The sequence below is a fragment of the Camelus dromedarius genome, chromosome 9 (genome assembly GCF_036321535.1).
Source record: "Camelus dromedarius isolate mCamDro1 chromosome 9, mCamDro1.pat, whole genome shotgun sequence".
Taxonomy (NCBI): Eukaryota; Metazoa; Chordata; class Mammalia; order Artiodactyla; family Camelidae; genus Camelus; species Camelus dromedarius.
This window is the reverse complement of record NC_087444.1, coordinates 10,079,954-10,107,464: the sequence shown is the minus strand read 5'-3', so window position 1 is coordinate 10,107,464 and position 27,511 is coordinate 10,079,954. Positions and strand designations below refer to the sequence as shown.

Below are 27,511 nucleotides of genomic sequence, written 5' to 3'. Positions count from 1 at the left end.
AAATATTCATTTGTCACGTACCGAAGCACCAACATTTTTACAAAAATAAAAATACAAACCTATATGAATATGCTTTTTTAAAAGATAGATGCTAATAAAATATTTAAATGTAGAAAATTGAGATTGCAGTTGTACAATTTTCTCTTGGTCTCAGCTATACTATAGAGTTATATGAAAGAGATAAATACATATACGACCATATATAAAATCAATATAATTCAAGGAATATTTATGACATTTGATGTTTAATATTTGTGATTTCAGGGACCACCTGGGAAGGATGGCCTGCCGGGACACCCTGGGCAACGTGGGGAGACTGTAAGTGACCCCATTCTTCTAAATCAAATTTCCCATCTCTAGCACCTCATCATGTCACAGAAAGCTCCTTTATTATTAACAGGTCAATTACCAGGTTAAAGACAATGGAGAAATTTCACTTAACCTTTTTAAAAATATTTTTTAAATACATAAAGAGACCCATGTTTGTATCTAAACACCTAAATGAATATACTTGAGGACAGGGATGTTACTTGATTTTATTTTCCTTGTTTTCAGTAACAGCACGTTAGGGATGAGCTGATGGAAAGACCTCATTATCTTTTGGATACCTCCACAAGTTTGTCAGCCTTGACCCTTTCACTGAAGCCTTTTTTACAGATATATTCCACCCTTCACCCTTCCACTTCTAAAGGAGACACAATACAATAAGCCATGTGGTTAACACATTCTTCTATCCAGAATTAAGGGATGAAATATTTACTGATATTGGAACCATAAGGCTATAATTGGTCTGGAACTATGTCAAATCCATCCTCTCCTCTCAAGTAGAAAAATGTAAATGGGAAAAATGTAATAATTTTATTTTAAAATTATAAGGCATAGAACATTAAATAAATTGAATAATATGTATCACAGTGATTTGGGCGGAGGGGAAACTGGAAGCTCAGCTGTGGTTTAAGAGTCCTAGTGGTTTTGTTTATTTGTTCTGCCACTGTTACAAGCCTGTGTGTCTGGCTATTGCCGTGGGATGGTGGTCTCATCAGAAATCATTATGGATTAGCATGTTTCCTTGGAATCGATTCTTGGTTCCTACCATTGATTGATTTTATCCAGATTTCTTAAGGAAACCGAAACACAGGCTACCTTTGACTATGTGGTTAAAAATTATTTTAAGGCATTCTGCCAGCATGAACACATAGTTGGAGTTCCGTTGAAAAGCACAATAAAAATCTGAAAAACATGATGATTTTCTGCATAGGAGAAACAGTGTCAGCAGCAGCCAATTCCTGTTTTGTTCACCAAGTGACAATTCTTACTGTAATAGCTTCTCAGCTTCAGTCAGATTGTAAACTTCAAAGTCTTGGGTTACAGAAGCGGAATCAAAAATGATTTAGTGAGACCAAAGAGTAAACTTGTTTGGGTTTCCTCTTGGGGATGACATCTGCATGAAGAGCATAAAATAAACTCTCTTAAGGGATAATGCTCATGCAAATTTGCAAATATATTCTCATTCAAATCTTGCAGTCAATCATTTTTAACTAAGTCGTGGTGGAGCTTCTTGGGAATAACTCTAGAATATTTACAGTGTCTTTTGAGGAAGGAGTACCTAGAGATTTATCATTATAAAATCCCTTTTGTCTTCAATTTAATCAAGAGTTTCTGCTTCTATCCAAAGTAACCATGTTATATATAACATTTAAAGTTAAACAAAGTGGAAAAATAGCATATTAGCTAATGATCCTCGGATGGATATTCTAGTCTAGTAGTTTCTTATAAACAAAGACTAGAATTATTTCTGGAAAATTCTATTCCTAATTTCAAGTCCACTTTTAAGAGCAATAGCGAATCACCAGGATTCACGGCCAGGAACCTTTCTTTCTTACCTAATTCTGTGCTGACTGGGGTTTTAAAGATTGCCTTGTACAAGAGTCAGAATCTAGGGCTGCTGTATTTTGATATATATGTCTTAACTTATTTTAAAGAAGAAATTATTTTGTTATATTTGAGGTTTGTCCCCAGACAGAAATCCTTGAATCAAAGTTTCAATCTGATGTCTTACAATTTAAAGCTTTTTAAGGCCACTAGGAATAATTAGAGATAGCCTTTATTGTGCTGAAACAGCCCACATTTATTGCAGAAACAGTGTTAAATTGTGCATTGATCCTAAAATTAACTCAGTCCCTTACAGGTGATCAGAATAGGTGTTACATTTCTATTACCCATGTATCAAATTAATTTCTGTTTCCAGGAATTTTGGAAAACATAGTTTAACTTGTTATCCTAATATTAAATGGCAAGTATTGCCTTAATCTGACAATATTGAACAAGCACACTCAATTCTGTTTGTCTTGGGAGGGTAATTAGGTTTTTATTTACTTATTTATTTATGGCGGTACTAGGGATTGAACCCAGGACCTCGTGCATGATAAGCATGCACTCTGCCGCTGAGCTCTACTCCTCTTCTCAATTCTGAACTATAAAAATTTTCTTGTACATAGTTTGTTTGCAAGATCTCTAGTGTCAGATTTATTAGATACTTGCAAACACTCTGATTGTTTTGAATGAGTAGACATATGGACAGTGCTGTTTTCCAGTGCCTCCCAAATCTGTCATCCACTCCGATATGCTAGCACCCTCTTAGAGTATATGAGTACAAGGTTGCAAATTTTCCACAGAATTTCCTTGGGTAAGTATTTATTTTTAATCAATTGATCTTCATAATTAATTATTACCATTATCATTTTTGTGTGCTATTCTTGCTCTCACAGTTACTAGGAAAAACACTTTATAAGACTAATTTTTTTTTAAGTTCTGAATTGTGTTTACATCTTCATGTCAAACTCTGTGATTAGAACTTGGGCAAAAGATAATCCAGACAGAGGAACAGGCCATACAAACACGTGGTTCAGGGAAAGTTGAGAAAATCAGCATGGCTAGAATTTAGCACATCTCTTCAAAGCAAAGAGGTAACTGGAGCATCAGACTGGGCCCAGACTGTACAGACTTGGTCACAGGTATTTCATGATACATGCTTAGCAACGAGTTGAACAGATTTGCCTTCATGAGATGACGACAGGTGGGCAAGTGAGTGAACGTGACTTGAAAAACTGCAGTGGTCGAGGAAAGCGGTGAGTACAGCTTGAATCAAACATGTCTGCTAGACAAGAGAGGAGAAGCTGGACTTGAGAGGGTTTCTGAGATGACCTGATAGGGTTAAATGACTGAGCCTGAGGACTGAAGGAAAGCCTGAGATCTGCAGTCGCTGCTTAAAAAGGGAGAGAACAGAGAGGGAGAATCAAAGGAGAGGATTCATTTAGTGAGAACAATCTCGAGAATGTTAAGTCGAGGAGGCATGAAATACAATTGGAAATGTCAAGTAGGCACTTACTGGCGGAGTTTCAGAACTCAGCAGAGGTTAGACATTGAGAAATAGCTGGTTGCAGAGAAGTTGATCAGCTTATAGGTAGCAGTTGTCATGGAACTTCTTGAGATCATCTAAGGAGTAGTTAGGGTGTAGGACTAAACGCTGTAAACAAATGGTAAGTAACAGCAAGCTGTTAGCTCTCAGTAGAAAAGAAAAAAAATATTGTGTATATAATATAAATGTATATATGTGTTTATATGTGTGTATATGCAAACTTGCAAACCAGTAAGTTCCTGAGAAGTTAAAATTAAGCAGTCAAGCTACTATTCCCTTTATAAATTACTAAATAAATTCTATGAGATATTTCCCTTGAACTGATTTATTTTGCTATGGTGAGTAATAGCTCAGGTGAAAACCTGATGGTCTTAAGAATTCATTCTTTTATTTAAAAAAATAGGAGAAATCTGATTTCTTTCCCTGTAGCATCAATTAAAATAATTACAAATATAGAATTTTTTCCTACGTTTAAGTTTTGTTTTTGTAAATAATTTAATCATAATTATCAGGAAGGTTGTGGTTCACACGTGGGGCCAGTTTCTCCCTTTGCTTTCTAACTTTCTTATTTCCAGTTTGATGTTATAATGAATAACTGTTTTGCAAATACCATTTGCTTTAGTTCAGTTATTTGGCAAGTTTTTCTCTCAGTATTTTGAGTCTATTTCTCCGACTATTAAATGTAAATTAACTCACATGAGAAATAAACTTGCGATCATAGTATGGTCATGCAGAATGAATAACCCACGAGTCTCGAGACACACAGTTACCAGAATATATGCCCAAAGTCCTTGTTAGTGAATGCATGCACTCACATCTACTGGAGTTTATTTTAATGACCGCATTATATGCAAGGTACATTTGTAAGTATATTCTTTTCGGGTTTTAGGGAAGAACACTGATAAAATGCTGAAATGATTACAAATCATGCAAAGTATTCTTTTTATAAATTTATTTTTGTATCTTGCTCATTTTGGAATGCAGGAAAGAGAAACGCATTAATATCACAGACTGTAGAGTTATCTCTGTATAAAGAACCCATGGACTGTTTCCAAAAAATCTAAATCATCATTTATTTCATCTGTAAATGTTTGTAGGTTAAACTTTCTACGTTGTCTGACATAGTGAAAGAGGACTAAGAACATATTTTTGCTCCAGCGTCATCCCACTTTCTTATTTCCTTTTTTAAGCTTGTTGAAAGTAATTGTAGGACTACAGTGTGAAATAGTGAAGATGATAAATTTTAAAGAGAACTAGAATGTAATAATTCGTAAACATATAAAAATAAGCACTTTTAATCAAAAGATGGCTGTCTTTTAATGTGGATTATTCAACTATCTGAGAGAATTTTAATTTATATTTTGTGTCCTGTGTAGATTTTTTATGGATTACATTTTTTTTCCCCTTAGGGATTTCAAGGCAAGACTGGCCCTCCTGGTCCAGGAGGTGTTGTTGGACCACAGGTACATTCCATTACATTATTTCCCTAACAAGATTTATTGTTTACTGTTTATGTTTTCACCTTTCCTTAGTTGTGTCAAATTTGCTTATTTTATTATTATTGAAAATGATGTATTTTTATACTTCAGATAGCATTTAAATATATGCAACTTGCCTACATCAAATGAACTCTAGCAAATCATTAACTAAAGCAATTTTTCAATTGCCTAAATGAATAAAAGAAAAGAATAAAATAAGCAATGAAAATAAGTCAGAATGCTTACAACAAAGTTAACACAAAAGCCTGATCATGGCATCACCCGCTAAAAACACCAGAATACTTTTTAAATAGATTGGCCGTCATGGTTTTCGGGGATTTCAAATTTTAAAAGATGACTTCAGTGTTGAGTATAAGTTAGATTTAGAGGAGGGGACAGAGAAGATGGCGGAGTAGAAAGACGCTCGCAGGTCACCCTCTCCCACAAATACACCAAGACCCACATCTACAGACCCACTCAGCCAACCAGAGCACCTGTGGAACTCCGACAGAACATCGCCCTCTTCAAAAGATAAAGACGCCAAAAATCTGGTAGGAGAAAAGGAAAAAAGAAAGAACAAAAGGCAAAGCAGCGTGGGACGGGTCCCGCGGGGAGGGAGCAGCAAAGGAGGACTGGCGCTCGCTCTCTGGGTCTCCCCTCTCCAACTGAGAGGCCAGCGGGACGGAGGGGGAGCCTCCGAGCCTCGGATCTGTACAGAGCAGCCCTTGACTGACAGAACTAAGCTAAACGGGCACAGAGCGTCCCCCCCCCCCCCCACACCCAGCCTGAGACGCGGGCCGGCAGCGGCGGGCAGGGCCAGGCTGCACAAACCAGGCGGAGGATGGGGGCGGCTGGACGGGGGCGGCTGCACGGAGGCAGCCCCGGGGGAACGCAAGGGGCTGCGCACCGTGGCTGTGGGTGCACAGGGCAGAACAACCTGGGCCCTCCATAAAACAGCAAGGTTGATGTGCTCTCGGGGGAAGGGTGCACACCCCCATCTCTGAAAACCCGCGGAAAGTTTTCGGGGGAAGAGAGGAGGGGCTCAGGCACAGCCGCCATATCCTCCGCGCTGAGCACCCAGGCGGGGGCGGGGGCGAAACCTGCATCCCCACGGAAGGGCTTAGCAGCCTCAAAGGCCAGACTGAGACTGGCCTGCAGCCCGGGGCAGATAGGATCCTTCCATCCTGGTCCCTCAGAGAACTTGCTCCACAAAGACAAACAAGGAGCTGGGTTTTTGCTCGGAGCAGGGACAGGGCTGTCCCTCGGTCTTCCCCGAGCCCACCCGCGGAGCGCCGACCAGGGCGGAGCGCGCAGCCGCACAGAGCAGCGGCGCTACCGGCGGCGCAGGTAGAGCGAGAGCGGCCCCCGCCTTTCGGGCAGGAACACAGCCCCTGACCGAGGTGCTGGGAGGGGGCACAACCCGCCCTCCTACCCGGCCAGTCTGCAACATCTGCCTGCGGCATCCGGAGGGGCAGCGACCCGCCCGCCCACAGCAGAGAGCTGCACCTGACCCAGTGTTAGGAGGAGGCGCGATCTGCTTGCCGACAGGTGCTGGGAGCAGCACAGAAGAGGGCGCCAACGGAGGGCCTCTGAAAACAGCAAGCTGAGCTTCCAAAACAGGACGAAGACAGAAAGACTTCACATTAAAAGCACACAGACTCCAGGAGAACACCGACAACCCCCCCCCCTTTTTTTTTAAACCTGTTTTTACCTGTTCTATTTTCTATTACTCTCTTAATCTTTACTTCTTAATTCATTTCTATTTCTCTTGGGTTTTGATGTCCTGCTATTGATTAGACACAGGTTTCAAATACATCTATTCATCTCCCCCCCCCCCCTTTTTTTGTAAAGGTTTCAAAAGGACGTCTCAACCCGATTAATACTCTGCTTCAACTCACTCTTCTATTATTCATTATACACTGTTTTCAAACCCTCTTTCTCCCTTCTTTTAAAATTCTTTCTCTCTCTCTCTTATTTTTTTTTCTTTTTTTCCTAAGTTCTATTCCTAAATAGGCATCAGATAGATAAAATCCTTAAGGACCAAAATAAACAACTGATACTCCATAAACCACAGTGCCAGAGAGGTATGAGCAAGATGAAGAAGCAGAAAAACCTTTCCCAATTAAAAGAACAAGAGAAATCCCCTGAAAGAAAGATCAACGAAATAGACATCGATAGCCTATTAGATCAAGATTTCAAAAAAGGAGTGATCAAATTGCTGAAGGAATTAAAAGAGATAGTGTTTAGAGATATAAAATATTTAAAAAATGAAATTGAAGCTATAAAGAAGAGCCAAGTAGAATGGGTAAACTCATTGACAGAGATGAGGAATGATCTAATAGCTGTGCAAAGCCGACTAGATAATGCAGAGGAACGAATTAGTGATCTAGAAGACAGGGCAATAGAAAGCACCCATTCAGAAGAACTACAAGATAAGCAAATAAAAAATAATGAAAATAGCATAAGGGACCTATGGGATAACATAAAGCGTCCCAATCTTCGCATAATAGGGGTCCCAGAAGGAGAAGAAAGATCAAAGGGGATTGAAAAGGTTTTTGAAGAAATCATGACTGAAAACTTCCCAAACTTAAAGAAGGAATCAGATATCCAAGTACAGGAAGCTCAGAGGGTCCCAAACAGGAAGAACCCAAATAGACCCACACCAAGACATATCATAATCAAGATGGCCAGAGTCAAGGATAAAGAAATGATTCTAAAGGCAGCAAGAGAAAAGCAAAGAGTAAGTTACAAGGGAACCCCCATAAGGCTCTCAGCTGATTTCTCTACACAAACACTACAGGCCAGAAGGGAGTGGCAAGATATATTCAAAGCCTTGAATGAAAAAAAGATGCAGCCTAGGATCCTTTATCCAGCAAGGCTATCCTTTAGGATAGAAGGAGAAATAAAGAGTTTCACAGACAAAAAAAAAGCTGCAGGAGTTTAGCAACACTAAACCCATGCTAAAAGAAATATTGAAAGGGCTATTCTAAATAGAAAAGCAGCAGGATGCTACAGAAATGAGAAACTCACAACTAGAAAGGTGATAACTCATGAATTACAAATAAAGTAAACATGAAATTATAAAAGAAGACATACAAATCACGGAGAGTGGGAGAGGGAGGCAGGGAAATACAGAATATCTTTTTCTTTCTTTTTTAAATTTTTTTAACAGTAGGATGGGTTTGAGATCATGTTACTATCAGTTTAATAAAAACAGTTATAGTAATGGGTTAATAGATTTACAAAAAAGGGTAACCACAAGCCAAAAATTTACAAAGGAGTCACAAAAATTAAATAAAATCCATGAAAATACAAAGGAAAATTACCAAACCACAAAAGGAAGAAGAAAGGAACAAAGAGGGTATACCAATTCAACTGCAAAGATAAGTTCAAAATGGCAATAAACACACATCTATCATTAATTACTATAAATGTTAATGGACTAAATGCTCCAGTCAAAAGACATAGAGTGGCAGACTGGATAATAAAGTAAGAACCTTCAATATGCTGCATACAAGAGACCCACTTTAGGGAGAAGGACACATATAGATTGAGAGTGAAAGGATGGAAAAGGATATTCCATGCAAATGGAAAAGCCAAAAAAGCAGGTGTTGCAGTACTGATTTCAGACAAAATAGACTTTAAAACAAAGGCCATAAAGAAAGATAAAGAAGGACATTTTATAATGATTAAAGGAGTGATACAAGATGAGGATATTACACTCGTTAATATATATGCACCCAATATAGGAGCACCTAAGTACATACAAGAATTACTAACAGAGATAAAGGGGGATATTGATGGGAATACAATCATAGTTGGAGATTTTAACACTGCATTAACATCACTAGACAGATCTTCCAGACAGAAAATAAACAAGGCAACAGAGAAATTAAATACTACAATAGAAAAACTTGATTTGGTGGATATTTTCAGAGCATTACACCCCCCAAAAATAGGATATACATTCTTTTCAAGTGCACATGGAACATTTTCCAGGATCGATCATGTACTTGGGCACAAAAGAAACCTGAACAATTTTAAGAAGATAGAAATTATCTCAAGCATCTTTACTGACCACAATGCCATGAAACTGGAAATCAACAACAGAGAAACAAAGGAGAAAAAAAGGAAAGCATGGAGATTAAACAATATATTATTGAAAAAACAATGGATCAATGAGGAAATCAAAGCTGAAATTAAAAAATACCTTGAGACAAATGATAATGAAAGCACAACCACTCAAATCCTATGGGACACAGGAAAGGGAGTGCTAAGAGGGAAGTTTATAGCGATACAGGCCTTCCTCAAAAAAGAAGAACAATCTCAAATAAACAATTTGACCCACCACCTGAATGAATTAGAAAAAGAAGAACAAAAAGCCCCAAAAAGCAGCAGAAGGAAGGAAATAATAAAGATCAGAGGGGAATTAAATACAATAGAGATTAACAAGACCATAGAAAAAATCAACCAAACCAAAAGCTGGTTTTTTGAAAAAGTAAATAAAATCGACAAACCTCTGGCCAAACGCACAAAGAAGAAAAAAGAGAGAGCACAAATTAGCAAAATAAGAAAGGAAAATGGAGAAATTACAACAAACAAAATAGAAATACAGAATATCATACGAGAATATTATGAAAAACTATATGAAACCAAACTGGATAACCTAGAGGAGATGGACAAGTTTCTGGAAACATACTGTCCACCAAAACTGAATCAAGAAGAATCTGAACACTTGAACAATCCGATCACTAGAAAGGAAATAGAAATAGCAATTAAAAACCTCCCTACAAATAAAAGTCCAGGACCGGACGGCTTCACCGGGGAATTCTACCAAACATACAAAGAAGAACTCATACCAGTCCTTCTTAAACTCTTCCAGATGATTGAAAAGGAGGGAATACTCCCAAACTCATTCTATGAAGCCACCATCACCCTGATACCAAAACCAGGCAAAGACACTACAAAAAAAGAGAATTATAGGCCAATATCACTGATGAACATAGACGCCAAAATCCTCATCAAAATTTTAGCAAATAGAATTCAACAACACATAAAAAAGATTATACATCATGACCAAGTGGAGTTCATCCCAGGGACACAAGGCTGGTTCAACATACGCAAATCAATCAGTGTAATACATCACATCAACAAGAGAAAGGACAAAAACCACATGATCATCTCAATCGATGCAGAAAAAGCATTTGATAAAATTCAACACCCATTTATGATAAAAACTCTGGCCAAAGTGGGTATAGAGGGAACATATCTCAACATAATAAAAGCTATATATAACAAACCTACAGCCAGCATAGTACTCAATGGTGAAAAACTCAAAAGCTTCCCAGTAAAATCTGGGACAAGACAAGGATGCCCACTATCACCACTCCTATTCAACATAGTCCTGGAAGTCCTAGCCACAGCAGTCAGGCAAGAGAAAGAAATAAAAGGGATCCAAATTGGAAAAGAAGAGGTAAAAGTGTCATTATATGCTGATGACATGTTACTATATATAGAAAACCCTAAAAGGTCCACACAAAAGCTACTAGAGCTGATTGAAGAATTCAGCAATGTAGCAGGTTACAAAATTAACGTTCAAAAATCAGTTGCATTTCTTTACACTAACGATAAATCAACAGAAGAAGAAAGTAAGGAAACAATCTCCTTTAAAATAGCACCCAAAGTAATAAAATATCTGGGAATAAATCTAACCAAGGAGGTGAAAGAATTATACACAGAAAACTATAAACCAATGATGAAGGAAATTAAAGAAGACTTTAAAAAATGGAAAGATATTCCATGCTCTTGGATTGGAAAAATCAATATTGTTAAAATGGTCACACTGCCCAAGGCAATCTACAGATTTAATGCAATCCCTATCCAATTACCCAGGACATATTTCACAGAACTAGAAAAAGTCATAATAAAATTCATATGGAACCATCAAAGACCTAGAATTGCCAAAGCATTACTGAAGAGAAAGAAAGAGGCTGGAGGAATAACTCTCCCAGACTTCAGACAATACTATAGAGCTACAGTCATCAAGACAGCATGGTATTGGTACCAAAACAGACATATAGACCAATGGAACAGAATAGAGAGCCCAGAAATGAACCCACAAACTTTTGGTCAACTCATCTTTGACAAAGGAGGCAAGAATATACATTGGAATAAAGACAGTCTCTTCAGCAAATTGTGTTGGGAAAACTGGACAGCAGCATGTAAAACAATGAAGCTAGAACACTCCCTTACACCATATACAAAAATCAACTCAAAATGGATTAAAGACTTAAACATAAGACAAGATACAATAAACCTCCTAGAGGAAAACATAGGCAAAACATTATCTGACATACATCTCAAAAATTTTCTCCTAGAAGAAATAAAAGCAAGAATAAACAAATGGGACCTAATGAAACTTACAAGCTTCTGCACAGCAAAGGAAACCAGAAGTAAAACAAGAAGAAAACCTACGGAATGGGAGAAAATTTTTGCAAGTGAAACCGACAAAGGCTTGATCTCCAGAATAGATAAGCAGCTCATACGACTCAATAAGAAAAAAATAAACAACCCAATCCAAAAATGGGCAGAAGACCTAAACAAGCAATTCTCCAAGGAAGACATACAAATGATCAAAAAGCACATGAAAAAATGCTCAATATCACTAATTATCAGAGAAATGCAAATCAAAACTACAATGAGATATCACCTCACACCAGTCAGAATGGCCGTCATTCAAAAATCCACAAGTGACAAATGCTGGAGAGGCTGTGGAGAAAGGGGAACCCTCCTACACTGCTGGTGGGAATGCAGTTTGGTGCAGCCACTATGGAAAACAGTGTGGCGATTCCTCAAAAGACTAGGAATAGATTTACCATATGACCCAGGAATCCCACTCCTGGGCTTGTATCCAGAAGGAAATCTGCTTCAGGATGACACCTGCACCCCAATGTTCATAGCAGCACTATTTACAATAGCCAAAACAAGGAAACAGCCTAAATGTCCATCAACAGGTGACTGGATAAAGAAGAGGTGGTATATTTATACAATGGAATACTACTCAGCCATAAAAACCGACAACATAATGCCATTTGCAGCAACATGGATGCTCCTGGAGAATGTCATTCTAAGTGAAGTAAGCCAGAAAGAGAAAGAAAAATACCATATGAGATCGCTCATATGTGGAATCTAAAAAACAAAAACAAAAACAAACGAACAAAAACAAAGCGTAAATACAGGACAGAAATAGACTCACAGAGAATACAGACTTGTGGTTACCGGGGGGTGGAGGGTGGGAAGGGATAGCCTGGGATTTCAAAATTGTAGAATAGATAAACAAGATTACACTGTATAGCACAGGGAAATATACACAAAATGTTATGATAACTCACAGAGAAAAAAATGTGACAATGAGTGTGTATATGTCCATGAATGACTGAAAAATTGTGCTGAACACTGGAATTTGACACGTTGTAAAATGATTATAAATCAATAAAAAATGTTAAAAAAAATAAATAAATTAGATTTAGAGGTACAATATATTAGAAATATAATATAAAAGGTTTTAACACAATTTTCTTCTAAAATTTTAATGTCTGTAATATATTGCATGTTTTTTAAAATTTTTGTCTTCATAACAATGATTCCCATCAGTGATAAAATACTAGTTTGTAATCTTTGAGTATATCGAAATAATGGCAGAGACAAGTAGCTTTTTCAACAGAGGTGGCAGAAAGAATCTCAAAAATTGATGCAGTATCCTGAAGTACAGCTCTAAACAGTTATAGAAAATAATTCCTGGGGGTAGAAAACAGTGTTTATACTCTGGCATAGTGTATTGAATGGACAAGACACGTTTGGTTTACTCAGCTGGAATTGTACCACTGCTAATAACAGATTATAGCAAAAGTTGAATTAAGTGTTTTAATTATTTAATTGATTGACATACTCTTTTCTTGGCTTATAACTAGTTCTTAATACTTCATAACTCAAACTCAAACACAAACACGCACAGAAACAAAAACTGCATCTTCTTTCTAGAAATACATGTGATAAAAGCAAAAAACAGAGAATTTTTGAATTGGTTGATTTCTTTAATTTCAGAGATCAATCCTGAACCAAGAGAATTGCTGTTTGCTACTTTATAAAGAAAACACATGCACGTGGTACTCATTTTGCGTACTTTTGTGCATGCGTGTGCCAAATCTTCCTTTTAACTGCTTATTGGTTTTATTAAAAAAAAATTCCCTCCCTAAATACTTTTAATTCTTTTTATTCAAAATAACTTCACAACAATTTTCTGTGAAAAAAATTAACTTACAATTTCTTGTTAAATCCCTATTAGATTACTCATCTATGAGCAGAAATAGAATTAGAGTCCCATCTTGAATGTAAACATCTTGGGACTTAATTGAATGTTTCAGGACCTCACACTTTTTGAAAATTTCTCTCTGCCTAATGCAGACATCTGGTTTCTGAGATCTGTGTTCTTTTTTTGTCTCCCTACTTTAAGGCATGAAAATAGCAGGTATTTTATTGAGTATGCATCTTTATTGGATTATTTTTCTTTATCAGTCCTTTTAAGAAAGTAAATTCTACAGCCTGTTCCAAATGTAACCATATTTTTATGTTAGGACAAAGGAAGTGATTTAATAGAAGCAGTATTGATTGCACTACTGGATATTCACTGTTTTTTTTTTTTTTTTTTTTTTGGACAGGCATGTGAATCACTGCTAATTTTTGTCTCAGTGGTGATAGCCATTAAATTAGGATCAATTTTTACCTTCCTTTCTGTTGAAATTCTGATCAGATATTTAAGGAAAAATTCCTTTCGAGAGGAAATGTTTGTGCATTAATGATATGTTGGGGACATTCAGCAATACATAATAAAAGGAATTTAAACCTAGAACTGTACACTCAAATTTGGGGCAGATGCGTTCTTTATCCAAGACCAAAAGGTAAGAATCTTTGGCACTTTTAGAAAAATAGCAGAAAATAATATTCCATAAGCAGCTTCAGTAACACATTCCACTGTTTAACAACCTTTGGAAATTTGGAAAATTTCCCTTTATATATCTCTAACTTAAATCCTTCATTTTGCTTTATTCTAAGTGGAAATAGAGAGCAACTGGTCACCATTCTCTATTTACACTTGAAAGCCTATTAATCTAGCACCACAGAACAGCACTACTCAGGGGACACGTAGATGACCTGACATTTTTCACACTGGCATTTGCAGCAATTTAGGCAGTGGGCTATTTGTTATGGCTTTCGGCTAGGAGGAACTGCCAACCCCAACTCATGGTCTTTGGGATCCTCCTGCCACATTATTTAGATTCTGTCAAATGAATATAGATTAACAATAGGGATGTCTCCAGTCATGGAAATTCCGAGGAGAATCATTTTGATTGTTTGGGTTCCAGGGAACCTGGGCTTATTATCAAGCAGTGATTCACTGAGTAGCTACCAGCGGGGTACCAACGCCTCTTTTACTCCTAAACTCATTTGACACCTTACGTAAAAAAGAAGGAATCAGATGAATTTGTAGGTAAAAAACAGTTTTAACAATACTTGGACTGTCCTCACTCTGAAACAATTCTGCCATTAAACAAAGAAAACAGCTCTTTGAATTTATCTATATATTTCCCTTGTGTGCTCTGATTTTAACCAAGATTATGCATAATCCATTCAGACTCCCACCAGATATACTGCTTCCACCGCTTTATGTGAAATGTTTTGTAGAACATCGTGAAAATAATGGAAAATGATAAACTTCTGTGAAAGGGTTTTGGTTCTTTGTTATCGTTGCCAAAAATAAAAGAGCAAGCTAATGAAGTTTGTTTATCCCATTTAGGGACCAACTGGTGAGACTGGCCCAATAGGCGAACGTGGACATCCTGGCCCTCCGGGCCCTCCCGGCGAGCAAGGTCTTCCTGGTGCTGCAGGAAAAGAAGGGGCAAAGGTGCAGTCTATCAAGGACTTTTCTTGGCTGGAAACATCCATTTATTTTTCACTGCAGCTTCTCATTACTTGTCCATAGATTCTCTAAATGTTGGCATAGTATTTAAATGAATGTTAGATATGTCAGTGAAATACTCAGTTTATTGTACTTCAAGGCATGACTGAACAATGATACAGGAACAGTTAGCTCCACTGACCATAAAACCATCCATTTATACACAATCTTAAATTTAGATAGTAGTTAGTTCATTTTAGTGTATAGGACATTTTACACAATGCTCTCATCATTAAATCATATTCAGGCTTTCCTCGCAGTAGGTTAGAGGTGGTCACAATTTGGTTTGTGGAAACATGTAGAAATTACTCTCTTTGATGGGTATATATTATATTCTTCAGGGTGACCCAGGTCCTCAAGGCGTCTCAGGGAAAGATGGACCAGCAGGACTACGCGGTTTCCCAGGTGAAAGAGGACTTCCTGGAGCTCAGGTATAATTAGCATGTTAACAAAGCATGTGAATAAAAGTGCTTATTAGAAGCAATAATTTAAGGTCTTAACTAAATAAAGATTCACGAGTAATTATGGGGAAATGTGTAAGCATCTGCATTGATTATCATAATACATATAGCAATATACATTTGTGTCTGGAAACAATTCCTGACATCCTCATTTTATCAGTCGTACGTCTCCTATTTATATTCAACTCACATTGATGCGTTCTCTTTGCTTTTCACGTTTCCCAGGGTGCACCTGGACTGAAAGGAGGAGAAGGTCCCCAGGGCCCACCAGGTCCAGTTGTAAGTATGATTATAATAAATAGCCGTGCTATCCGTGGTTGTGAATTACAGCTCTTCTTTCATTACTCGCATGCTGTGATCCCACAGTGTGTGGGAGAGAAAATAAACACATGTCAATCAAGTCAGTCAATGCCTGGTTTCTACTAATTGCAGGCTCTAATGAGTGCAGAAACAGAAGAGTTTATATGATTGAAAATATTTACTTCACCACTGCTGTCAGGAGGTAAAAAGGAGCTATCTTATTCTTACGGTACCTGAGGAAATAAATCATAATTTGTCTGATTCTTGGTACTTGATGAGACTTGAATTTTATACTTATTTAAAAAATCCCAGGAGTGTGAAAGGCATATATCCACTTTGTATATTATCCAGATTGCTTTATTTAGTCAAAGTAATGATTGGTAAATGAGTAAATATCAGATTTTTACCTCATCTTTTCTTTTCTTGAGGTACATATCAATCCCTTAAAAAGCAATAGAATACAGCCTTCATTTTTTTCCCGTAAATCTGCCTTTGTTCTTATCTGTTCTCTGTAAAGTTAACAATAACAGCCAGACTGCCAATTTCAGTGGTCTTGTCTCTTCCTCCATTTTATTTCACCGAAATAAAAAGTTGGCCATTTTTCCCTTCTGGGATGGCCCGCTCCCAATTCTCGGGAGTGTACTATCTTTCACTACATTTTTTTTTTTTTACTTCACTAATAAAATCATGTTTATATCAAATCTTAAAAAAATAAAATAAAAAGCTGAATGTTGCCGTAAATAGTTTCTCAATTCCTTACGTATCATGCTGAAGTCATATTAGTTCTGCCTCCAGAATATTTCTTCAATTTGTCCCCTTTTCTTCCCTTCCACTCCCATCACCTTTGTTCAGACTCTTTCCTTTCTCTCCTTGTTTACTAGTGCCTTAACTTATCCCCTTGGCTTCATTTCTTATCCTCCTCTGTTAGTTTTGCCCACTGACTCTAGAATGATAGCTTTAATATAAATCCTTACCTGTGCCATTGTTCTGCTTATACATATAGATATGCCTCATGGTCCCATGCTGCCTTTGCAAACCAACCCCTTATTATAACCAACAGTTACCTTCAAAATTCGATGCCAATCGCAATAGTCTATTTTATTTTTCTTAAAGCCTCCGTTTTAATTCTGTCTAGCCTAATGCATTTAACTTCTTCCTTCTCAAGCCACCATGAGCTTTTATACTTTGCAGAGAAAATACACTTTTCTTCTTCTTCCAGAAAACCCCATTTTTCCCTTCTCTATCTGGAAAAAAAAATCCTACTCATCTGTAGAGATCAAGCTTAAATGTTAAATCTCTAAAGTCACCTTTGGACAACTTGCCTCCATTTTATCTATTAGTGAAATTTCTTCACCCTTTGTGCTCTCTGTTATGATGTTTATTTTAGAAATTGCATTGGAGTGTAACTGATTGTCTCTCTCATTAGACTGTGTGTTCCTTGTATTATTATTTTGGTTACCTTCACAGTATAATCCTGTCAATGTAATCATTTCATTTCTATCTGAATTATCGTATATATTGAAGTATCCTAATATTGGAGTAAAGTAGACATAGCATAAATACGACTGAGAACACAGCAATATAGCCTTTGGCATGTTGATTAACATATTTAATCTGTAGATCATATAAATGTCACTCATATTACAATGACTACATTTGGTATGGGTATTTGGTAAAGATTTTTTTAAAGAAAAATAAAATATTTCAGTAATGACATTTGACTTTCCCTATTCATAAAATTCATAAAACTATGTAGAAATTTTAAGATAGTCTCATTGTGGTGGTAGCGCTAGCAGGAACAATAGTTGAATAAGACACAAGTGCTTATTTAAGCATAGATAAAATCTATAATGCAATCTATTTAACCAGACCTTCAGGTTCTAAAATGATTTTATTTTAGGTATGGGGATGGATTTTTTTAAGATCAATGGTTATTATATCTGTGAAACCTGATTCATGACTATAAGGATTAAATTGTTGAAAGTTATTTTTTAGGGTCCAGGCAAACAATGCTATCCCATGTCTTTGGACAGTTGAAATCAATGTATTATAGGGTGCATGTATTTCTAAGAGACATACTTTAACAGATAATTAAACAGCAATCAACAATTATCCAGTTACATGTAGAAGAACATATTAAATATGATTTAAAAAATCTGATATTTATTTAGTTAGCTTTAGCAACTGTTTATTTGACAATTACCACTTATTTCCCTGTATACAATTAAACTCAGAAGACAAACCTTTAAGAAATAAGGTAAACAATTTTGAAAGGAAACACACCAAGACTACATAGCATTATAAGACAGTCAGTGCTTAATGCCTAATGACATTAAATGACATTAAACAACAAATGTTAATTATGCAAGGGCAGGGGAAAAGAAGAGAAATCAGCAGAAGGGTCATGCAAGAGGTGTATGACCTTGAACTTGACTTCAAAGAGTATAGAAGATTACATAATCATTTAAGATCAAGAGATTGAAATTAAGAAACAGACAAGGTGTTTAAGGAGTATCTGGTTTTACCAAAGTGGAGCACCTTGGGAGAAGGTCTAAAATGTGATGAATTCTTTCTAGGATCCAGGTACTCTGTTGTGTATTTACATAATGTAATGCTAGAGTGGAAACATAATATGCTGTATGATTCCTTAAGTTCTAAAATGACAAGTTGAGGTAATTTGAAGATTTTAAGTTTTGGGAACAAATAGAGTAAAAAATTAAAAGTTTTTTGGAGTAAATAAATTTAATAAAGTTTTAAGGGAAAATTATCATTAGTGTGCAATACATAAGAGGTGGGAGAGACTGAAGGAGCATAAAAGCTCAGTGATCAATGTCATAATATGAGAGTGAGCCACTGATAGGGCAGTGGGGAGCCAAAGACCAGTGCAGAAGGAGCAAACACGAGGCGGGTAGGCTAGTAGGATCTTTTACTAAGACTAGATATGGGGAGGGAGGAAAGGTGAAAACTGAATGATGACTTCAAGCTTGTGTCCTTGTGGGAATGACAATTTAGCAGTGCCGTCCGTGCCTGCTCAGTTTTACCTGGTCAGAAACAACAACAAACACAAAACATTCAAACAGGAAAACTCCAAACCTCTTAGAAGTCACAAAACTTTTATTGACGTATAGTATGTTAACATACATTCTTTCTATTCCTAATCTATTCAGTTGGAAACATAGACGAGGCTCTTTGTATCATGTTGCTATGATATCTATAGAAGCGGAACGGGTTTATTGAACTCTGATAGGTCTAGCTGTGATGTCATTGGCTTGTATTTAGAGGATCTATAATGTGTAGAGTTGTATCAACCAAAAGGATCTGAAGGATCTGCCTGAGGATATGGGAAATTTTTATGAAGTGCCTTTATTATGAATATCCTCAAAAGAAATCTCTGACTAATCATAGCATTGGAATTACTTGTTATTTCTTGAGCAGTTAGCTGGGGTTCTTTAAAACTGATATGAATTATAAAAATTATATTTCTTTCTTTGCTGTGGCTTACAGAAATCTTGGAGTTAAATTTGGGACACAATAGAGAAGATAACTCCTTGATTTATGACTGTTTCTGTGAATTTTTGTGTTCAACTCTATTCAAAAAGTACATGTGATGTACTTGAATATTAACTATTACATATTATTATAGTTACTTTCTTTAAATGTTGGACAAAATCCATTACATTGACTTCATAACACTTCAGTGCATCCTGACCTGCCTTGAAAAAAATTATTTTTTGCCAATCAAAGGTTAATTGCTTATTTATTTTCCTTATTTCACATTTATGATTTATAGTGTCTTTTATTTATGTCTTCCCTGTAAGCTGCTGTAAGTCTTTTCTTACGGAAAACTCTAAGTATCTGAATGTGCCAGACAATCTATTAAGCTGAATTTATAGAGATTCATTAAATGGACATTCCTGAATCGAGCTTATGGTTTAGTGAGGAAGAAGGATATGAAATAGATAAAATAACATAGTAAATAATGAGTAATATATTAAGAGATACAATGAAGAAGGCAAGGTGAAAACAATGATTTTTTCCTTAAAGGAATTCTGTTGAAGTTAGAGCTATAAATAAACATCAGTTTTATCTATGAAAAGCAAGTTTTTTTATATGCTAGATTTAGTCTTGAAGTGTTCATTGCTGTTTTAGCCCTCTTAGCAAAGAACCAGTATTTCAGTGTCATAGTTCTCCAAAGGTTTTGCTACTAGGAGTGAATGTATCTTGAGAAACATTTTTTAATGCTCCCACTCTAGACAAACAAAATTATCCCAACAGGATACTGTGACTTTGGACTTCTAAAGTCTGGCAAAAACCAAATGCTTACTGTATGCGTGATGCTGTACCGGAGAGCTGGTAATGGATGCCCATCAAAGCAGGGCATGCTTTCTGATCTCGGGAGTTTGCTCACTAAGTGGATGTCTTGATGCACAGACACAGGGCAGAGGGAAGCAAGGGACTAACAGCAAGAGAGGAAGGCAGTGCAGCATTTTCTCTTCTGTTGAACACAAATTGAGGAAACATTTTATATTTATGTCAACACACCACGTGTACAAATACACTATGGAAACACTTCTCAGAGCGTACCTACTACCTATATTTTTATAAAACAAAAACAAGCAAAATCCACCCCTGAAATAGTCTCTCTCCTGTATATTTTTCTGATATGGAATGCCCTCATTGCCAACAGTTATTTCTCTAAAAACGAGATGAAACGAAATACAATAGTGGGCTAGTGAATGCCCTCTGACCTTACAGCCACCTTTCCTTTGTCCCCGTGGAGGAGTGTGACTTAATATGGAGAATGTAGATGAGAGGGGGCCAGATACACAGCTGCTAAAGGGTGAATGTCCGAGCTTTCACAACTGTGCAATATATCAGTCTTTATCCTTTTCCTATGACTCTTATGTCATAATTGTCCCCTGATGAATTGGACTCTCTCTTTCTCTTTATGTGCTATAATTTCTTCCTGTTGTTGTCTCTTCCTTAGGATTTTGTGCACCCTTTCTATCATAATTTCTATTTCTTCTAATCTTTTTCTGCATCCTATTCCAGAGAACCTTCTTTTCACTGGCTTTTACTTAATCCTCAAACAAGGGACAAGATTTTAGAAGGATTACAACTACTGACTAATTGGGTATGTGCTTTTTTTTTTTTTTTTTTTTTTGAGTCAAAGCACACTTTCCCTCTTGAGACTCAGATAGATCTCAGGGGGCTGTTATGACATCCAGTCAAGATGAGCAAAGTATAGAGGTGGTGTTGAGGATCAGTGACCAAAGACCGCGATATTGTAGGACTTTGACTTAATCATTCAGAATTTATTCTTTAAATTCTGGTAATACTTGATATTTTATATGAATTTTTAGCTTAAAAATCTGAGATAAAATATATGTAATCCAGAGACTGGGAATTTCCTCATACTAGTTTTGCCGTGAAGGTCAACTTTTATTTTAAAAACTTGGCTTCTTTCTTTCTTTCTTTCTTTCTTTCTTTTTTTCTTTTTTCTTATATAACTTTGGTTCATAAGAACTTGTGTTTATGTTTCTGTTCTTCTCTCTGGTGGGCTGCCTTTTAGCTGAATGCTGATGAGATGATTTCACTGTTTATTTCTTTCCTTTCCTTTCCAAATGCTCCTCAGAATATGAAACACCTAATGAAAGTAACAGAAAATATGTATCAGGTGTTCTCCTGTGTATGAAGAATTAGAGAAATAACCACTGTTCTCACTGCTCCAAGAAAATAAACTGATGAATACAGACTTGTGGTTACCAGGGGGGTGGAAAAAAAAAAAAGAAAAGAAAAGAAACTGATGCTGTTGACTTGTTTCATTACCATTGCAAGGTTTAGGGGAAAGGGGTACAGAAGAGGATAAAACCAACATAAACATAAAAAAAAGGTAACTAATTAGAGAATTGTAAATTCCTCCCTTTAAAAAAGAAAAAGTAAATCTCAACCCTTCAGCTGAAAACAAGTGACCTGTAGTAGTTAATGTTTAGTATTAAAATAACAGAATTCTTTATGATATTACAGTTATAATTCATGCAATTCCAAACATATCTTTGGAAAGCTTAATTTGCCATGTGTCCTTTGCTATCTAAATCATAAATTGGGGAAATATTTCATAGCTTTTAGCTTTTTTTTTGTGCGTTCTTTCTAGTTAAGCATTTTTGATGGGTAAAAAATTTATCATTACTATAGACAGATGAGTATACAAATAGTTTAAATGTTTTGTGGAAAAAGCTCTACTCTTCTTTTAATGGTATGACCTTAGATACACCATATATGCTTCTGGATCTTAGTTTTCTATAAAATTTCAATTCTGCAGTCATTTGAGATTGCATTTCTACTTTTGAAATATATAGCTGTTCATGTACAGTTTTCTAACATCTGTCACATTCATACTTTATGACATTGTTTGAAGAACTTTAGATGTATGGACACATTAATATCAGAAAAAAAAAGTCTGACAAATTATTTCTATCCCCGTTTTATTGACAAGAAAACTGAGCCAAATAGAAGTTAATCAGTTTGCTCAAGGTGAGAAAGCTAGTGGTTCCAGTTCTGGAAATGAAAATGTCGCACATACAGTTGACACATTTACTTAGGGCTTGTGATGTTCTGGTAACTACTTGAAGTATGGAGATCAATTTTAGAAATAAGCAAAAACCTTACTGTTGTGAGTTTTTCATTATCCGTTTAACCTATGTTTAAACCCAAGCGTATTCATCTTAGATGTAATTGTTCATTTATCTGACATTTATAACACCCTCTGTTCTTCACTATAACGAGCTATAGGGCAATGAAGTAATTGTTATTAAGTGTCTACCCTTTATAGAAAAAAATGTATTTGCAGTGTGACTTTCTCAAGGGCTGATACCTACCATAATACATTCTGTGTTCTCAGTCAGTGTCACAAGAAAGTAGAGTCTCACTAAATTTTTGTTGAATGGTGAATGGCTTCTCTTTTTAGTACTGGGTTCAAACTTTCACTTTTTTTAAATGGAATTTCTTCAGTGATTCAGTTGGGATTACAGGATTGATAAGGCTCATTCTTTTCAAAGTTGGCCTGGGGTATTTAAGTAGCATTTGTAAGTTTGTAATATCATTTGCTTAATCAGTAGGTTATCATCAGAGATTTTCACTTTCCATTTTTAGATGTATAAAATAAACTCACTGCAGAGCATGCTGTTATTAAAAATATGTAGACTTATAGAATGCTTGAAATACCTATTGGAAAAGGAAATTGCAGTTGTACTTTAGGGCACAAATACATACTGAAAAAGTCTCTTGTTGTTTTCATCCACTGTTTCATAGTTAATGAGCTATGACAAGATCATGAGCACTATTTTAGCTACAGGGAAGTAATGAGTTTTCACTGTTAATTTAATTTTTTGTTGTTTTTTTTGGGGGGGGGGAGGGAGGTAATTCAGTTTGCTTGTTTGTTGTTTGTTTACTATTTTAGAGGAGGTACCAGGGATTGAACCCAGGAACTCCTGCATGCTAAACATGTGCTCTAGTGCTTCAGCTATACCCTCCCCCACCCTATTGTTAATTTTAATGCAGGTTTCACAACCAAGATGGCAGTCTAAAATTTAATCTTATGAATGCCCTGGTGAAGTAATTAAAGTAGTTAAGCTTTGTAATTAAAAAATGATATATAATATCTTCAAACTATGCACATTGTCATTGATTCAAATCTGCATTCTTTCTCTGCTTGATATACATGAAAACACTTATTTGATTATTCTTAAATATCAAGTATACTTCACTACAAAATTAATAAGCATTCTTTATAAAAGCTATGAGTTATTTCCATGTAATAGTGTATCTAGTTAAGATAATATGTATTTCTTTTAATTTTATACCACATCCTCTCTGAAAAGTATGCACTCAGTTGATATTCTCCTGAAAATTTGGGAAATTTCTGTTGACTACATGAGTACATTTAGGTATTAAATTTTTTAACATATCCTTCATGTTCACATAATTTATTAAAAGACCAGAGCACATAACTAACTGTATTATTATGTCCTTAAGCTTATTGCTATTATTTATAATTATGTAATACATACAGTAAATATTTTATGCGTTGGAAATATTCATAATGAAATCATGGAGATATTTACAGGACAAAATTCAGTACCAACTGCTACATTTATTCCCTCAGAAAAGAATGGTGGAAAACCTAGAGTACAATGATAGACTGTGTAAGGAATATTTAGAAGGATGTCTCATGCTTTAAGTTCTCAGAATAATACAACTTTGGGGAGAGAAGTTTGTTATCCTGGGCCTAAAAAATGGCTGGAATTTACCAGTACAGGAAAAGACCAAAGACTGTCCAAGGTGGAAGATAAGTGTGACTGAACACTCAGAGGTATATATAAGCTTCAGAGGTATATATATATATATATATATATATATATATATATATATGAGGATTTTTCTGAGAAGATCAAGGATAAATATATTCTCAAAAAATGCATTAACCCAAACTGTTTAGGGTTCTGCATATAAGAAAGAAATCTTTAACTTTTAAAATCAGAGATGGAACCTAATAAAAAAGTCCCATAGTGTCACATGTACTAAATGGTTAGTTCTCAAAACTAAAAATAATTATTTGTTTAAAATTTAAAATAAACTAGTCAACAACAATGACAAAGGGCAAAGATTCTAATGAATTGTAGAGCAAATTATACGAAAGTCATAGAGTGACTTTTTGACAAAGGAGATGAGCATTGCTATCAATTCTTTAGTTTTTTCATTTTAGAAAGTTGAATCAACATGAGCTTGTTCTGGGAACATTGGTCTTAAATGACTTTATTTCTTCTACTTATCAAAATTTGGCATAATACGTGTAAATTATAGTGGTACAAACAATCAGGGAATTTTTTTCTTCATCATTTATAAAGTACTCAGCTTTCAGGAAGAAACTGTGTGTGAATCAAGACACATCAGCTGGACCCTGAGTCTTATGGCCTTTACCTGAAAAGTAAGCAAGTCGTACAGAAGTTAAGTTATATTGCGTATGTAAAGTACTTAGCACAAAAATTGTTTAGTAGGCTCAGTCATTGGAAAATAATAAATTATCTTACTATATGCTTCTGCTTTCTAGTGAATCTCCCCTTTTTATCATTCTCATCTGATAGCTGTCAACCTTAACCTGGTTTAATATGGTCTCTTTCTCAGGTAGTCTTTGAAAAGTTGGGGTTTAAATTTAAAACAGGATTAAAGAGAAAGATTTCATGGCCTGACAAATCAAAATTGCAACTCTTTTTGGATAGTCAATTACAAATAAAGTATCTCAGCACTTAAATTGGATGCTTAGTTTAGATTTGATAACCCTAACAGGTAGTCATCCTTTTATAAGATTTTGCAAGTAAAATGTTAAAACAAAAATGTAATACAGTCACCTTGTTTGTATGCACGTTGATCCCAATAAATCAGATTTTCAGATAGAGATTTATCATTAGGGATGATAATGTTAACCTATTAAAACAGAATCACCCGCATCACACTATATATTGCCTTCTGTTTATACTTTTACCAAAAAAGAGTGCTTTCATCTCTGAACATTTTTTCTTTCTTATTTGTAATTCAAGGCACACCTTTGCGTTCCTTTCAACTTCAGGGTTCTTGCTCTTGTTCATCTCCTTTTCCTCCTTCTCTCTGTCCTGTTCTCTCTCTCACAATCTCTCCATGCATCCCTCCCTCTCCCCCTCCCCCTCCTCCTCATCCTCCAGCCTTTCCTCCAGACTTAACGACTTAATGTTTCTCTAATAAGTAGAGACAAATCTTTGCTCTCCTTTCACTTTTCAGGCTGCACTTCTTGAATGTAAAACATGTAGAAGACTCTCTTATTTTTATCTTGTGCACTGACCTCTGGAATCACTCATCTAAAGTCTGCCACCTGGTTAACTGTCGTACCACTTGTGGTTGATTCTTTTTCATGTATTTTAATATTACTAAAGTAAAAAATAAATTTTGACAGAGGATACGTGTTTATTCTCTAAAAAAAATACTAACTGAAATTTTCCTTTGTCATCATTTCTTTATTATATGAATTACGTGATTGGTAAAGGTAATTTTCACACAACTCTTGATTAATTATTATCCATATGAACCACAATTCCTGAGTTTGTTTTTAAAATATATACTCACTATAGCTCAAAAATGCTACCTTTTGTTTATATCAAATTCAAATTTTATGATTTCTTTAACCATATTTTTGGTAAAGTCGCTTCAAATTATTTCTATTTCCTAAGTTTAAGGTACTCTATAATTAAAACAACTATAGCAGTGGTTCAGTTAGTCCTAAGACAAACAAAATAAGAGACACAATCACTTTTTATAGTGTTACTCTTAAGTTAGTCCCAATAATCCAATAATCTAAAATCTATGTCCTCTCCATTCATTTTAATTACTTTAATATTCAGATACCTTGCAAAATAAAAAAGTACTCTATGTAGCTTGTGAATTTAGCCAGAACAATAATGTCAAGAAATTAAATAGTAGGTATTCTTGTAATCCTTTCTAATCAATGAATAGTTCGATAAAATCGAACAGGTACTAAATTTAAAGAAATTCCACTTAAGTGGCCCCTGGGAGCCACTGATATCTTCATCAGGGAGAAGCAATGAGCAGCTTTGTGGGGACAGCACAGGGAGGAGTCCAAGCTCAGAGTTTCTCTTGACTAGTTCCCTGATTATGGGAACCACAGGTTCCTTATCCTTAAAACCGCCACACTACAACTGTACCATCAATTCCATGGAAGGTTTGTGAGAATAAAATGACAAAATAAATGTGAAACTGACTTGTAAATTGTAAAGCAGTACATCAGTGCCAATTGTTGTCATTATCATTGTTCTTATGTCCATAGGTATTTAGTTTTCTAGTTAATAAAAATATAAATTAGAACCAAGTCAATAATTCATATTTCTGTAATAAAATTATTTTAATTACATAAGAAGGATAATATCAGAAAATGAAGGCTAAACTATAATATTTTTAGCTTTTATAAATCATTTCTTTGAGTTTTAAAATGATGATGTTTTTATCTAGACTTCTCAATTATTAGGGAAAACTGCTAATGGTCATATTTTCTAACATTTCACATTTAGTTCAATCATGAAAGAAAATGATAAATTATAACTTGGCCACCCATCTATGAATCCAATCCAAAGACAATATTCTTGTCATTGTTCATTAAATTAAGTTGGAAATAGTAAATAGGTTATACTTGAGCTTTATGTGACTTAGCAAATGTATGTTTGCATTTCTTTTATTCCTGCTTTAAATAGTGTTTTCTTGAATTGTTGATAGGCGTAATTAATATGAAAGCAGTATCTGCACTGTTTTTTTTTAATTTTACATATTAGGCATTTTTAAAAGCAAATTAGTTGAAAATCAATGACATCTATTTTGAAACTCAGTTGGACATACCTCATCAAATGTGAATTATCTAGTCAGTGTTCATAATATAACGCAGTGGTCCCTACAGGACTCCAAGAAAAATTTAAGGTCTTTCTGGGACAAAGTCCAAACTCTGGGATGGGGATTGTTGAACTTTATTATGTAAGAAATTATTTTTGTACTTCCATGCAATGACAATTTCTGAGCTCATTTTTTTGGGACTTTGTGATTCAGCAAGTTTGAGGTGAAGTCCAGAAATCACTTTGAAAAATTCTAGTCTAGGAAGTGTATTCTGTCTATCCATAATAATACAGGGAGAAAATTGTATAGGAAAGCATTTATCGGATTTACGTCTTATATATCATTGTAAACACTTTTGAATACTTAAATGAAAAGGATAACATCTATAAAATATTGAAGATATATAATTTTG

General features: G+C 35.5%; 1 protein-coding gene across 3 annotated transcripts in view; it reads left to right on the top strand.

Annotated features, from left to right (window-relative positions):
* COL11A1 (collagen type XI alpha 1 chain) overlaps positions 1-27,511 on the top strand; it is a 491,783-nt gene that overhangs the window by 407,645 nt on the left and 56,627 nt on the right. For all 3 annotated transcript variants that reach the window (XM_064488770.1, XM_064488772.1, XM_064488771.1), the window contains 5 exons: positions 265-318; positions 4,828-4,881; positions 14,750-14,857; positions 15,253-15,342; positions 15,598-15,651. In XM_064488770.1, coding sequence (XP_064344840.1) covers positions 265-318; positions 4,828-4,881; positions 14,750-14,857; positions 15,253-15,342; positions 15,598-15,651 — 360 coding nt within the window. The remainder of the gene's footprint in view (positions 1-264; positions 319-4,827; positions 4,882-14,749; positions 14,858-15,252; positions 15,343-15,597; positions 15,652-27,511) is intronic.